The sequence below is a fragment of the Callorhinchus milii genome, unplaced genomic scaffold (genome assembly GCF_018977255.1).
Source record: "Callorhinchus milii isolate IMCB2004 unplaced genomic scaffold, IMCB_Cmil_1.0 Scaffold7, whole genome shotgun sequence".
Classification (NCBI taxonomy): domain Eukaryota; kingdom Metazoa; phylum Chordata; class Chondrichthyes; order Chimaeriformes; family Callorhinchidae; genus Callorhinchus; species Callorhinchus milii.
The window spans coordinates 3,420,908-3,434,410 of NW_024704748.1; the positions used below are offsets into that span (position 1 = coordinate 3,420,908).

At 45.5% G+C, this 13,503-nt stretch overlaps 2 protein-coding genes across 2 annotated transcripts; both read right to left on the reverse strand.

The window, feature by feature from the left end:
- Nucleotides 1-1,596: 1,596 nt before the first annotated feature.
- Nucleotides 1,597-2,696, reverse strand: LOC103185211 (prolactin-releasing peptide receptor-like). Its single transcript, XM_007903603.2, is given in 2 exon segments — nt 1,597-2,561; nt 2,564-2,696. Coding segments are annotated over 2 exon segments (1,056 nt in total). The 5' UTR covers nt 2,655-2,696.
- An 8,853-nt stretch (nt 2,697-11,549) lies between these two features.
- LOC103185243 (prolactin-releasing peptide receptor-like) lies at nt 11,550-12,736 on the reverse strand. The gene has a single exon (XM_007903643.2). It carries the CDS (start codon nt 12,734-12,736, stop codon nt 11,666-11,668), a length of 1,071 nt encoding a protein of 356 aa, XP_007901834.1. The 3' UTR covers nt 11,550-11,665.
- Between the last annotated feature and the right edge of the window lie 767 nt (nt 12,737-13,503).

Genomic DNA, 13,503 nt, shown 5'->3' on the forward strand with positions numbered 1-13,503 from the left:
AAGTGGATTAACTGTGAATTTTGTGGGCTAAACACGGCAGCCGATTACACACAGCAGCGTCCCACAAACAGTAATGGAGTGAATGACCAAATTCTTATTATATTTTGGGTGGGGGGAATTATTACCCCCGGGAAAGCAATCGGCCAATCGACTAACAACCGGGTTTCTACTTACTCCTCGGTAAACAAAGACGTGTGGAATAAGCAAACTTGCCCAAGATTTCGCGCTGCCCTGCCTGGGAATCAAACCCGGGTCCTCTGATAAAAGCAATAGTACAGTGACACACAGTCCATTTTTCTCCATTTATTAAATTTCATAAAAAGTAAACCTTTGCCGCATTTCAATGAGTCCCTCTCATTTCTTGTGAAAAATTGTTCAGTGCACTTCCAGCGTGTCCTTAGATGTGTCTCTTTCTAACCAGTAAGGATTGACCAGTCAGTGTCGACACTCCACACTTGCAGACATTCAAAAACAACATCGTTTCTCAATGCGGTTTGTCAATTCGCCTTTTAATCTCCTTCACTGAAAGACGTTCCCTTTGATCAGTGACTTGGGCGGCCTTTTTGCTACGCTGGAAACTAAATGGAAATGTCACCAATTACTGAAATCACTTCGTGTTGGATGACTTGTTCATCTGCGAAGAGTCAAACAGCAAGACGTCAACCGGGGAGAAAATAACGAGAAAAGCGTATTCACTGTACTGTCAACGAATTTGGTGGTCGATGCCCCAATTCTATTTCAGATCTGTTGGTAGCACTCTCACACTCTGTGTCTGAAGCTAATGGATTCAATCAAGCCCCAAGTCAGAACTCTAAACTGGTAGTTCAATCCGTGGCGGTTTGTCGGACATTGCCGTCTGCAGAAAGTCACAGTCACTACACGTTACAGTAAATCCAGTGAAGCGTTCTGAGACATCTTGCCAACATGAAAAGCGCTACAACAAATGTGAAGTGGATTTGCTGAGATTGGACAGTTGCTACACGAGGAACAGCAGATCTTAGCAGCCAGCGATTTTGGGGGTGGGGGGGAGTGGGGTATTATTTGCGGACTAACATACTGGAGAAATCGTAAGCAATATTATCCTGAAATCTGCCATCTACAATGCTTACTGTGCGGACAAATGATTGCTCAGCTATTTGGCACCAGTCACTGGGTGAATGCTCGCTTCTGAAATGTTAAAGACTACACACGGGTCTGATTTAATGTACATTTTAAGGTCATAGTCCACTGAACAACACACGTAATACCTTGATGTACAATTTCAATGGGAAATACTGTTGGTGACAGACATTTCTGAGGCTGATGAATGGAAAACACCACGGACAGGATGACCAAAGGCACGGTCAGAGAGGAAGGTCTTGAGATGGGCCTTGAAGGAGGCAAGGGAGGGAGGGAGGGAGGGAGGGAGAGGCGAGGATGAGGGATCTCTGGGGGGGATGGAGTTCCAGAGGGTTGGGGTAGAAAGCCTGAAGGCCGGACATGAGCGGATGGTGGGGGATGACGTGAGCAGGCCAGTACCCGCCGAGCTGAGTGGGGGTTGGGTGGTTGGTAATGGTGCATGCGTGAAGCCCATTTGATGTTAGGGGTTTCTTGAGATTAAAGCACCACACTGACCATCACACCGGCCACAGCGGGAGCCACTCTCTTGCTCCTTCTCCAGATGAACATGTTCCTCAGAGCCCCTCGGAAGCTGTCGTGGAGCCAGGCGTAGATGAAGGCATTATAACAGGCGGAGCTCATGGCCAGCCAGTGGCAGAACAGCTGGATGAGGTTGAAATACCTCTTGTCTATCAGCCCAATGTCGATGTCCTTGATCACGTTGAAGAGGTGAAGCGGGAGCCAGCAGAGGCCGAACACGACCACCACCAGCACCAAGAGACGAAAGGTCTTCTTGCGTCTGGCCCGGTCCCACTCGGCTTGCGTCTGGGTGATGTTTCCCGGCACCACCCGGTTCCTGAGCTTGACCGAGATGCGTAGGTAGGACATGGAGATGACGGAGAGGGGCAGGACGTAGGTGGCGATCAGGGTGCTGTAGGCGTACGCCAGCCGAGGCCTCTCCATCCCCATCCAGAACTCTTCACAGATGGTCAGGTCCCGGCGGTAGAAATCCACGTAGTAAGTGTGTGCCAGGGCGGGAGCGGCGAGCAGGCCGGCCAGGAACCAGATGGCGGACAGGATGTAGGCGCAGGCAGACACGGTCAGCCTGCGGCGGAGCGGGTGGACCATGGCCCGGTAACGGTCCACGGCGATGACGGTCAGGGTGAAGACCGACACGAAGACGCTGAGCGGCTGCATGAGGAAGACAAAGTAGCACATGAAGCGTCCGTACACCCAACCCCGGGGCTCGAAGACGTACGCCAAGGTGAAGGGCACGCACGTGGCACACATCAGCATGTCCGAGAAGGCCAGGTTACCCAGGAGGAAATTGGTGACGTTGTGCATCCTCTTGGTCTTGCAGATGACGTAGATGAGCAGGTAGTTGCCGAAGATTCCGATGAACACCACCAGCCCGTAGCAGGGGATGATCAGGGGCTTGTAGGACTGGATCAATTCGATCCCTTGAACTGCGATGAGATGTTGTTGGACAATGCGTCCAGCCCCCTGGCTGCTAAAGACAGGTTTCCCTGAGTGTATTCCCAGCTTCCCAACTCCATGCTGGGAATATTCTCTTCTCTCCCGCACACCCGCTCCCCACCACCCACACCCACACCCAATTTGCCAAAGAGTCGCTGTGTGGTTTGGGGCTGGGGGTAGGGAGGTAAAGGGAAAGAAATTAGAACAATAAGACATTGCATTAAATACCCAGCGATTGTTTTTTTTCTTTTACACACCCACACATACACTCCACAGACACAATATCAGAGATACAGAACAGACAGACGCAATACACAAACGATAATATTATTGATGATGATAATAATAATGATAATAATCCTTACATTTGACATAATGCCTTATCACGTCTTTGAGACGTCTTAAAGCCCTTCACAGAATACGCTGCAAAGTCGATTGACTAGATTTTGGGGGCGAAACTCGACGGCCAATTGCGCACAGCAGCGTCCCACAAACAGCCGTGGATTGAGTGACCGAATCCTTTTTTTTAAAGCGATTAATCCCCCTGTAATATTAAACTAATACTACTAATAATTATTATAAGAAAACAGGATAATATTATGATATTGTTGTGAAAGAATTATTATAACAACATTATATCATAATATAACATGTATTTGCATTTTATTATATAACATATATTATATTGCTGTAACAATATCCCTTTAATAATAATGAAACATACACACAACCACAGACGAACAAAAACCAAGCGATTGCCCACCTCTCTCACTCACTGTATTTCTTCTCTTTCCAAGTTTTAGAAATGCTTTAGAAATGCCACTGTCTGGACTCCAGACAGGTACAGTATTAATACGGATTGAGTGGTTACAACTTGCAATCCTTGAGAAATTAATGGATCGACAGTTATTTCTCTCTCTCTCTCTCTCTCTATTTATCTCTATCTCTTCCCATCTCTCTCTGTCTATCTCTTTCTATATTTTTTCTATCTGTCTGTCTGTCTGTCTGTGTGTCTGTCTGTCTATATATATGTATATTTTTCTATCTATCTATCTATCTATCTGTCTGTCTGTCTGTCTGTCTGTCTGTCTGTCTATCTATCTCTGAGATAATTCTTCCCAACTTTTATTTATTATTTTTTTAAAACTGCAATATAAAAAAAACATACAAACCCTTTGACTAGAAAACTTTTTTTCTTCTCCCCCACCCCTCCAAAATATATATATATATATATATTTACCATCTAGCCAGCTAAACAAAGGAAAGGATAAGGCAATATCACTCTCTCTTTCTCTCTCTCTCTCTCCTGCTATTAGCAAAATATTGCTACTTACTTATGGATCTTTTCCAATTGACAATTATCCCCAGTCGAGCCTGACTGAACCTGTGCAGTTGGCATAGAAAGTGGGAGATGAGAAAGGTTTAAGATGTTCACACACACACACACAAAGAGTGGTCCACCTCTCCTCCAGCCCAGCGTCTTGTCCTCTGGACCGATTGCTCTCAAGGATGGATCAGGTGGGTTAAATTTAAGGAATTGTGCTTAACCTATCGACTGAGCCATCATCCAGCCCAGCTCAGTATCTCGCAGCCACACATTTGTGTGTCTGTTACCTTCCAGCTCTGTCTCACATATACTCACACACAGACAGAGAGGTTTTTGCTCTCCATCCTCCACTGTTTCATTCAGGATCTGCACTGTTACTGAAGCGCCTGAGCTTATCAGGAACCTTATTGCCATTCGCTGGTAATGATAAAGTGTTCATTCAAGCTGCTGGTGTTCTTCTTTGCAAAACATTTTTTGCCTGAGAAGCTTTTACAACACACACACAGACAGACACAGACACATTCAAACACACACACACACATACAGAACAGACACAAACATACACATTCAGATAACACACACACTGCCACACATACAGAACAGACAGACACACACAAACAGGTACACACAGATGCACACAAACAAATGATACACAGAGACAAACAAACAGACAGAGACACACATACATATAAACAAACACACACACACACATATAGAACAGACATAAACAGACACACACAAACACACATGCATAACAGACAAGACACACACAAACACACAGACACACACACACAAACAGACCGAAACACAAAGACGTGCAAGGTATCTGTTATTCAACTGATATTAGTAAGTCAGTGAAAAGTTATAGATGTTAATAATCCCTCCAAAACCAAAAAAAAATAAATTGGTCATTTTCAATCTATGACTGTTTGTGGGACATTGCTGTGCGCAATTGGCTGCCGCGTTCGCCCACAAATATACAGTCAATTCACTTTACAGTGTGTTCTGTGAAGCGCTTTGGGACGTCCTCCCGACGTAAAAAGCGCTATATCAAATGCAAGGATTATTATTATTATTAATTAAGATAAAATCTACTAATATTAGGATCCTGGTGTGGAGTCCTAGAATCCATGGAGTGCTGTAGTTTAGAGGTTAGAGCACTCACCTCACAAGCGAGATGACCCGGGTTTGATTCCCGGGGCAGGGCGAAACCTTAGGTAAGTTTCCTTACTCCACACGCCTCTGTTTACCAAGCAGTAAGTAGGAACCCGGTTGTTAATCGATTGGCAGATCGCTTTTCTAGGGGTGATATTCCCTTCAAAAGAAATAATAATAATTTGTGTGCCGCACTCGCAAATACTTTCTAACAACATGAATAGAATAAGATTTGATGAATATGAGTCCATTTGCCCGAGGAGTTGTTTTAATAATTGGAAGGTTTTTGAACGCAAGTTGGGAATCTCATTTCTTCCCCTCGTCTGACGTTAGCACGGTCTGGATTTGCTCCTCTTGGTCACCTTGGTGAAAACACAGCCATGAATCAACAGGGACAAAATGTCAGGGTAAAAAAAGAGCGTTGATTTGATTTTTTCCACTCCTCGCTAAAAAAAAGGAGCAAAGCACCTTTATTTGCAAACCATAATTCTCCCCTGTTTTCCACTCTTACCCCGCCACCCCCCGCCTTCCCTGAGGTTTAAGCGTCGTTGGTGTCGGTTCCCATAGAGACTGGAAGCTCAGCTAATCATTTTTTTCAAGTGTTAATGATGATAATAACAATAATAATCCTAGCATCCGATATAATGCCTCATTGTGCCAACGGAAGTCTCAAAGGGCTTCACGGGATCTATTGTAAAGTGTAGTTTGCAGTGTATTTGAAGGTGAACCCACACAGTGATGCTCCTTAGGCTACTAACTTTTTCTTGTTAAAAAATATAATGTGGTCGCTCAATCCACGATCGTTTGTGGGACACTGCTGTGCTCAATTGACAATATCCACAATGTACACAGTCAATTCACTTCACAGTACATTCTTTGAGATGTCTCGACAACGTGATAAGGAGCTATATCAAGGATTCTTCTTAAAATTAATTCTAATTTGGGTATATGTTTAAATGTTTAATATGTTTAAATGTCGTATCGTCAGTTAAATATATTTAAATATAAATATACTTAACTGATGATATGATATTTCCGAATGTGCCTGACAATCAAACATGTCCCTGAGGAGAAGCTGCCGTTTCCCGCCTCACTTACACTCACGGCAATGATCGGAATGAAAAATCAGAGGAATTGGCTCAATTCCCGACTCGGAGGCCGAATCGTACTTTTGATTTGATTGAACGCTGTTTACGTAAGAGGATCAGACAGCCGAAGCTGAGCTGTACATTATTTTGTCAAATGGAAATAGGCGCATAACCATAGTAACCAGACAGTAAGAAAATTGCTTTAAGCAGTTGTAACAGTCCGTAACATTAAGGAGCAAATCCAGGTTCGAGTTCGGTACCTGTGCCAGTCTGTCAAGGGTCTATCCATTCGCTGTGTTTCCCGTAAACTTTCACAGTAATTCTTTTTCGAACGTTCACAACACATTACAAATTTAGATGCTTAAGAATCGCGCCTTTGAAAAATGTGGTCACTCACTCTACGACTGTTTGTGGGACGCTGCTGTGCGCAATTGGCTGCTGCTTTTCGCCCACAGAATACGCAGTCAATTTACAGTATCTTCTGCGAAGCGCAAAGGATGATGATGATGATTATTGTTGTTATTATTATTATTAATATGATCAGCTCTGCCTGAGACCTGAACTGAGGGCTTCCATAAGATTTTTCAGCGAGATGGAACAGTTGTAACTCAAACAGGAGGAGATATTGAGGAAACCCGCAACACGTTCCACAAAATCTCAGCAGCTTCTATTCCACAAAATCTCCCGCATATTCTACAAACTCTTTAACAGGCATTCGTCTGAGAGAATGGAGTATCATTTCTAAAGAGGAATCATGATGGAAAACAAATTCATGGGAAGGGAGGGAGAGAGTGAGGGAGGCAAGGAGGGAGAGAAAGCCTTAAAATATCCTGTATCATATCAGAAGCGGCAGTACCAAGAGCAAACAAAACCGGAACGGTTGTTAGGACAATAAGAAGAATTACATTGATCGAGACCGAGGCAAACGCCTTAAAACATGTAAGTAATGTGACAGTTTGTCTTGCACGGACACATCACAATCGCACAAATGAATAGATGTGGCGTGTGAGTGCAGCTGAGGAAGAACAATTTGGGGAAGAAAATAAATAGAAAGTAGGTGTAATTGACTCGCTTGGCCTTCGTCTAACTCATGTAAGGAAAGCCACAAAGTGTCAAAGGGTCTCAAAGCGCTTCACTGAATACACTGCAAGGTGAATTGAATGTATGTTTTGTGGGGGCGAAATGTGGCAGCCAATTGCGCCACTGAATTAGACAACTGCCCGATTGGGAAAGAGGTTGTTATTGAAACGCACGCCTCAATACGTAGTGATTCCAGGCCAGGTACAGAGGGAGCTATTGATGTGTGATGCGGACGTGATTTGAACAAGCCTCGGTTCACGAACAACGTAGGCGTTCACAAATGATACACGCGCACACTCATGCAGTGGCATATTAGGGAGGGCACTCTGCAATATTTCACTCTGTTGTGACATACGAGGAGTAGGGAGCGTTACAGCTGACATGCTGTTGCACGGAAAGTGGATGTAAAACATAGCGAGGGTAAATCAGCAAAGGACTTTCTGGTACACAATAACAGAATGGCGCTGGTTTGCTTAATAAGCAGTGAAGCCCTCTATTTTCTAGCCCAAAGATGTGCTTGATTGAAGGGTAGTTCAATTAGCTCAGCAAGGCTTCCTAGTCTTGACCAGTTCTGATTCATGCTCCCTCACACTCTGCGCTATCTTGTGTGTTAATGGGTGCCCTCGGCACTTAATTAATCGGTCTGCAACCTCCTTCACCCATACTAACCCAGCCATTCCCTTTACTCGGTTGATTCCAACCTCACGCCCACATCCCCCACTCTCTATTCCCCCCATCCTCACCGCAGTCTTTTGGCGAGACCCGAACCTCTGGGACTCCATTCCCAGGTCCCTTCTCTCCTCTCTTTCACACGCCTCTATTTACCTGGCAGTAAGCAGGAATGCGGTTGTTAGTCGATTGGCGGAACGATTTCCCCCCGGGGGTAATAATACCTTCAAAAAAAAGTATTAAATGGTTGTAATTTGGTCACTCAATCCACCACTGTTTGTGGGACGCCACTGTGCGCAATTGGCTGCCATGTTTCGCCCCCACAAAACACACAATCAATTCACTTTACAGTATATTTGTGAAGCGCTTTGAGACATCATAAGGTGCTATTTCAAATGCAAAGATTATTATTATATTAAGGTGCGTCTTGAAACGCTTTCTGTCACCTTTACCCCTCTTCAACACTCCCCCCACCACCCCCCACAGCTGTCACCCTTGGCTCCGCTGTGCTTTGGGTTGTCCTCCCGACGTGAAGTGCGCTATGTCGGGTGTAAATTGTACTGTAATCTGCTCCACATTTTATGTCCAAAGTGTAGGAAGAATCAGTTTGAAGATTCAGGCAAACGCAGAACCACAGTCCCAGGGGTGGGTGAAATATCCTAAACCGGTATAAACCATTGACGCTCAACACAGACTGAATTATTAACAGTCGAGGCATAATCCGTCAGGCACACAATAAAGGGGACAGTGAGGATGTTTCAACAGCGCTTAGTAACGGACATGAAACACATTACATTGAGGGTGACCCGAAGCTGAACAAATAACATAAATATAATTTATGCAGCCAATTGCGCACAGCAGTGTCCCATAAACAGTCGTGGATTGAGTGGCCAATTTATTATTATTATATTTTATTTTTTTGAAGGATGTGTGAAGAAGAACGCATAAATTGTTCACTTCCACACAAACAATTGCTCTAACATCTTCGGAATAACCTTGAAAATTGTGTGCTTTAAAGGTTATTTGGAAGATGTTACGGCAATTGTTGGTGACCTATTTATGTGTTCGGCAATGCAAGGGTACAAGGGTGTACGGAACAGCGCATTAGTACACTGAATTAGTAAAACGTCATCCACGGACATGATGGGGGAGAATGTGTGGGTGAATGTTAGCTACAGTGTAAATCTATAATGATATACAGTAAAACTCACATAAGTCTTATCTTTACAAATCATATAATTGCCTAAATCATACATGGACCTGAGTTCCATTCGGTTTTTTACCAAGAAACACTTAGATTTCTTTGCGCTGGTCGGACTTTATAAAGCAAATCACCTCCTAACTCGTAACGCCACCAATATACTTACTGGCTTCATTGAAGTACCCGCGCAGTGTGAATTATTGATTATTTCATACAAGGTTGTCTGTAACTCATACTAAGTGTAAGTCATGTTAAATGTTATGGTCCCGAATCATACGACTTGTGCTAGTTTCACTGCATGTACATGGGACATGCCTGGCTGTCAGTCCGGTGACAGAAACGGGGCAGAATGAAGCAACGACTGTAGACGCTGAGCGACAGAGCCACGGAGAGATGTGGCGAGTGAAAAGAGCAGGAGACCGAGAGAGGTAAAAGGATTGAATAACAGAGAGACAGAAAAGAATTCATTGACGGACAAGAGATATTTATTTCCAGTGGCGTCGAGGTTCCTGCTGATTATTATTTCTATAATGCAATACGATCGTAGTAAAGTGGGGCATGCATCCAGTAATTACACAAATAGGGATATAGGCACGTCAATAGTTAATAATAGCTAATAATAACCCTTTCACTTAGTGCAGCACCTTAGCACGAAACATCTCAAAGTGCTCGACAGCTTTTACTGTTGAGTGGAATGACTGCGTATTTGTGTTTGCCAAAGTGGCCAAAGTGGCAGCCACTTTACTCAGAGCGAAGTCCTACAAACAGCCAGGAGGTGACCGAACAATCAATGTTATAGGAGGACTTCTTGGCCAGGACGCTGGAAGAAACTCTCTGCTTTTTTTCCCCCATGAAGCCGTAACAGAACCGGTCACATAGAAGCCACCGTACATCGGGGCACCTTCCGAAAGCGGCAAGAACCCCCCCCCCCATCAGGGTGTGCTGGCTCGCACGGGGATGTGGTGTACACAAGGGATGATGAACCCTGACTGTTTTAAAGAGAGCGTCGCAAGAAAAAAACGGGTGCACAACCCGCGTGCGTTGAAGGAATGTACCGTAAACAACGGAATGTTTTTTGTATCGGGAGAAAGGAAAACATATTGTAACAGAAGGTGTTGTAGTGTTGTTTGTTTTGGATTTCTGTTGTGCAATAAAATATATATATTTTATATATATATATATATAAATAAATAAATATATATATTTAGCAATAAATATATAGTTCCAAACAAAAAAAAAGCCAACAGAGAAGCACCAGAAGCCTGAAATTCCCCCTGATCTGAGCCTGTACGACCAATTTGCCTTGAAGGTTAGCATCCCGCAGAAGGGTGGAAAATTCTCAAATTCAGCCTTGATTTGGAATCTGTTATTCTGCAATAAACGGAGCCGGCTTTTTGATTAGGTTGAGGATTATCCGCGATTCTGCACAATCGATACGTTCAAAGCAGGCAAAGTGGAATCTTAGGGTAGGTATCCAGTGACAGAGCACAGGAGCCTGTGATTTTACAAGGTAATTAGCGAACCGCCACTGGGTTCAGTGTGAATAGACGTCAGCTGCAGTATGGAATTATATCTATACGGTGTTCTAGCGCAAGCTAACAACAAATGACAACAACTTGCACTTATATAGCACCCCTCATGCACGCAGAGTAGAGCCCCGCAGCTCTTGAGCCAAAGCCTCCCGTGATAGGACAGTCGACGCACTTTTTTTCAATGAAAGTTTTAAAATTTATTCATATCGCAAGTAAATGGCACTTGGTTCTGAAACGCACAGAAACCGAGACTTACCGATTCTACGATGAAATCAAACCCCTGTTACGTCTCGTTCGGGGCAGTTTATAAACACATTTAACACATCGCCTTTGTACACATTACATTGAAGAATTTCCCCGGACTGATCCTTTAAGAAGCATTTTAACGCACAAAACATACCCAACGAGATAACAGACATGTGGTCTTAAGAACATCTGTGCAAAATATGGGGTGGGTAGGGCTGGCGGGGTTGAGGGGAGGGGTGGTTCTAACTTGCGGTATTTCTTAACCAGATTTCTTAATAAGAGATCCGGCAAATAGTCACTGCACTTTACAGTGTATCCTGTGAAGCGCTTTGAGACGTCTCAACATGATAAGGTGCTGTATTAAATGCAAGGATTATCGCGTCATCGGAATCACGTCATGCTGACCTCCGCCCGAACTCTTTTGCTTTTGCTTCCGGAGCAGAATTCCTGTGGGTGAGCAGGAATTCCTATGCCGGGATTCCTTACCTCGGCGCAAGGCATTGCCCGTTCGCTCAACACTGTGGCGTTTCGCCCACAAAACACACAGTCGCTACACTTTCCAGTGTATCCTGTGAAGCGCTCCGAGACGTCTCGACGACGTGACGAGGAGCTGTATCAAACACAAAGATTATTATTATTATTATTATTATTATTATTTTTATTATTCCATCCCCAGCTTGAGTTCCTTATCAAAGTGAATCTCTCTCACCAGACAAGCAAGTCAGAGGAGATGGGACGTTTAATTTAAACCCTCGAAAAAAATAAAGATAGAAAGAGACGAACACCCCTCTCCTCACAGCACCACGCTGACCGTGACACTCTGCCCCAACGGGGTGACTCTGCCCGGCCAGGTAAGCAGCTTCTTCAACTCCTGCCTGAAGCTGTCGTGAAGCCAGGCGTAGATGAAGGGGTTGTAACAGGCGGAGCTCATGGCCAGCCAGTGGCAGGACAACTGCACCAGGTTGAAGTAGTACTTGTCTATGATGTCGATGTCAATGTCTCGCACGATGTTGAAGGCGTGCAGCGGCAGCCAGCAAGCCCCGAACACCGTCACCACCACCACCAACAGGCAGAAGGTCCTCTTCCTCCTGGCTTTGTCCCAGTCTGCTTGGGTCTGGGTCACGCTGCCAGGCACCACCCGGTTCTTCAGCTTGACTGAGATCCTGAGGTAGGAGACCAGGATGATGGTCAAGGGGAGGATGTACGTGATCGCCAGCAACGAGCAGGCGTAGGCTCTCCTCTCCTCGTCCTTCCTCTCCCAGAACTCCTCGCAGATGGCCACCCCTTGGTCCTTCAGCTCGACGTAGTAGGTGTGAGCAGTGGCGGGCAGCGCCAGGCAGCAGGCCAGCGCCCACACGGACACCATCAGGTAGGCGCTGAGCTTGAGCGAGACGCGGCGGCGGAGAGGGTGCACGATGGCCACGTAACGGTCCACGGCGATGGCGGTCAGGGTGAAGATGGACACGTACACGGTGACGGGCTGCAGGAACAGCACCAGGTGGCAAGCCGCCCGCCCAAACAGCCAGCCGCCCGGCTCGAAGACGTAGGCCAGCGTCAGCGGGATGCAGGCCGTGCACATCAACACGTCCGACGAGGCCAAGTTGCCGATGAGGAAGTTGGTGACGTTGTGCATCTTCTTGACCCGGGCGATGACGTACACCAGGAGGCAGTTGCCCAGGATGCCCATCACCACCACGATGGAGTAGAGGGGGATGATGAGGGTTTTGAGATGATGGATCAGTTGCAAGCCCTGGAACGCCGGGTTAGACTCGTTCCCCCCAGGAGACAGCAGAGTCAGGCTCCGTTCAGAAAGGTTCAGCGAGTCTAGGCTGAGCCCAGATCCCGTGGCTATTGTCACATCCATCGTCCCGCTCCTCTAGTGCGATATTAAAGGCTGCAAACACATACACACAGGCAGACACAGAGAGAGAGGGAGGGAGGGAGAGAGAGAGAGATGGATAAAGAGCAAGAGAAGGAAGGGAGTGCTGGATTTAATGCAAAATCCAGACAACGATTGCACCTGGCAAATACACGCACGCACACACACACCAAATGATCTGCAGGCAGCTAGCCAGCGAGCTCGCTCGCTCACAACTGTCGTGGTTTCAATCTCATTTGAAAATGCTGCTAGAAATGAAACGAGAGAGGGAGAGAGAGAGAGAGAGAAAGAGAGCGCAAGACTCGTGTCACAGTCTGCATCAAGCTCCTCCTTTCCACATTTATGGACTGGAATCAATTTGATTTGTTTGATTCCCCCCAAAGGCAGCTGCTGTTTTACTCTGAATGTTTGCAAAGTGGGGGAGGGTGGGGGGGGGGGGGGGGCAGGGCTTTGTGTAATCGTTCCAGCGTCGTTCGCAACACGCACTAGTTAATGGGTTGAGGATCTTAGGGTACAAAACATCAGCGTATGAGCGAGCTTTTAAACTGACCTCAGCCCTGAATCGTATTGCATCGGTTTTTTTTCCAAATAATAATAAATAAACATAACAGCAGTCAACTGCACTTAACTCAAAAGTGTTTATTGAAGCTATTTGGACGAGATTCAATTATTTGGGGTTGGAGAATATATGGATCGAGTCCTTTATCGATATTTCAAGGAAGTGCTGTGATTTAAAGTCCACTTGGAGTTAC

Coding starts and splice junctions, on each gene's coding strand:
- LOC103185243 (XM_007903643.2), bottom strand. CDS start 12,736: ATGGATGTGACAATAGCCACGGGATCTGGGCTCAGCCTAGACTCGCTG.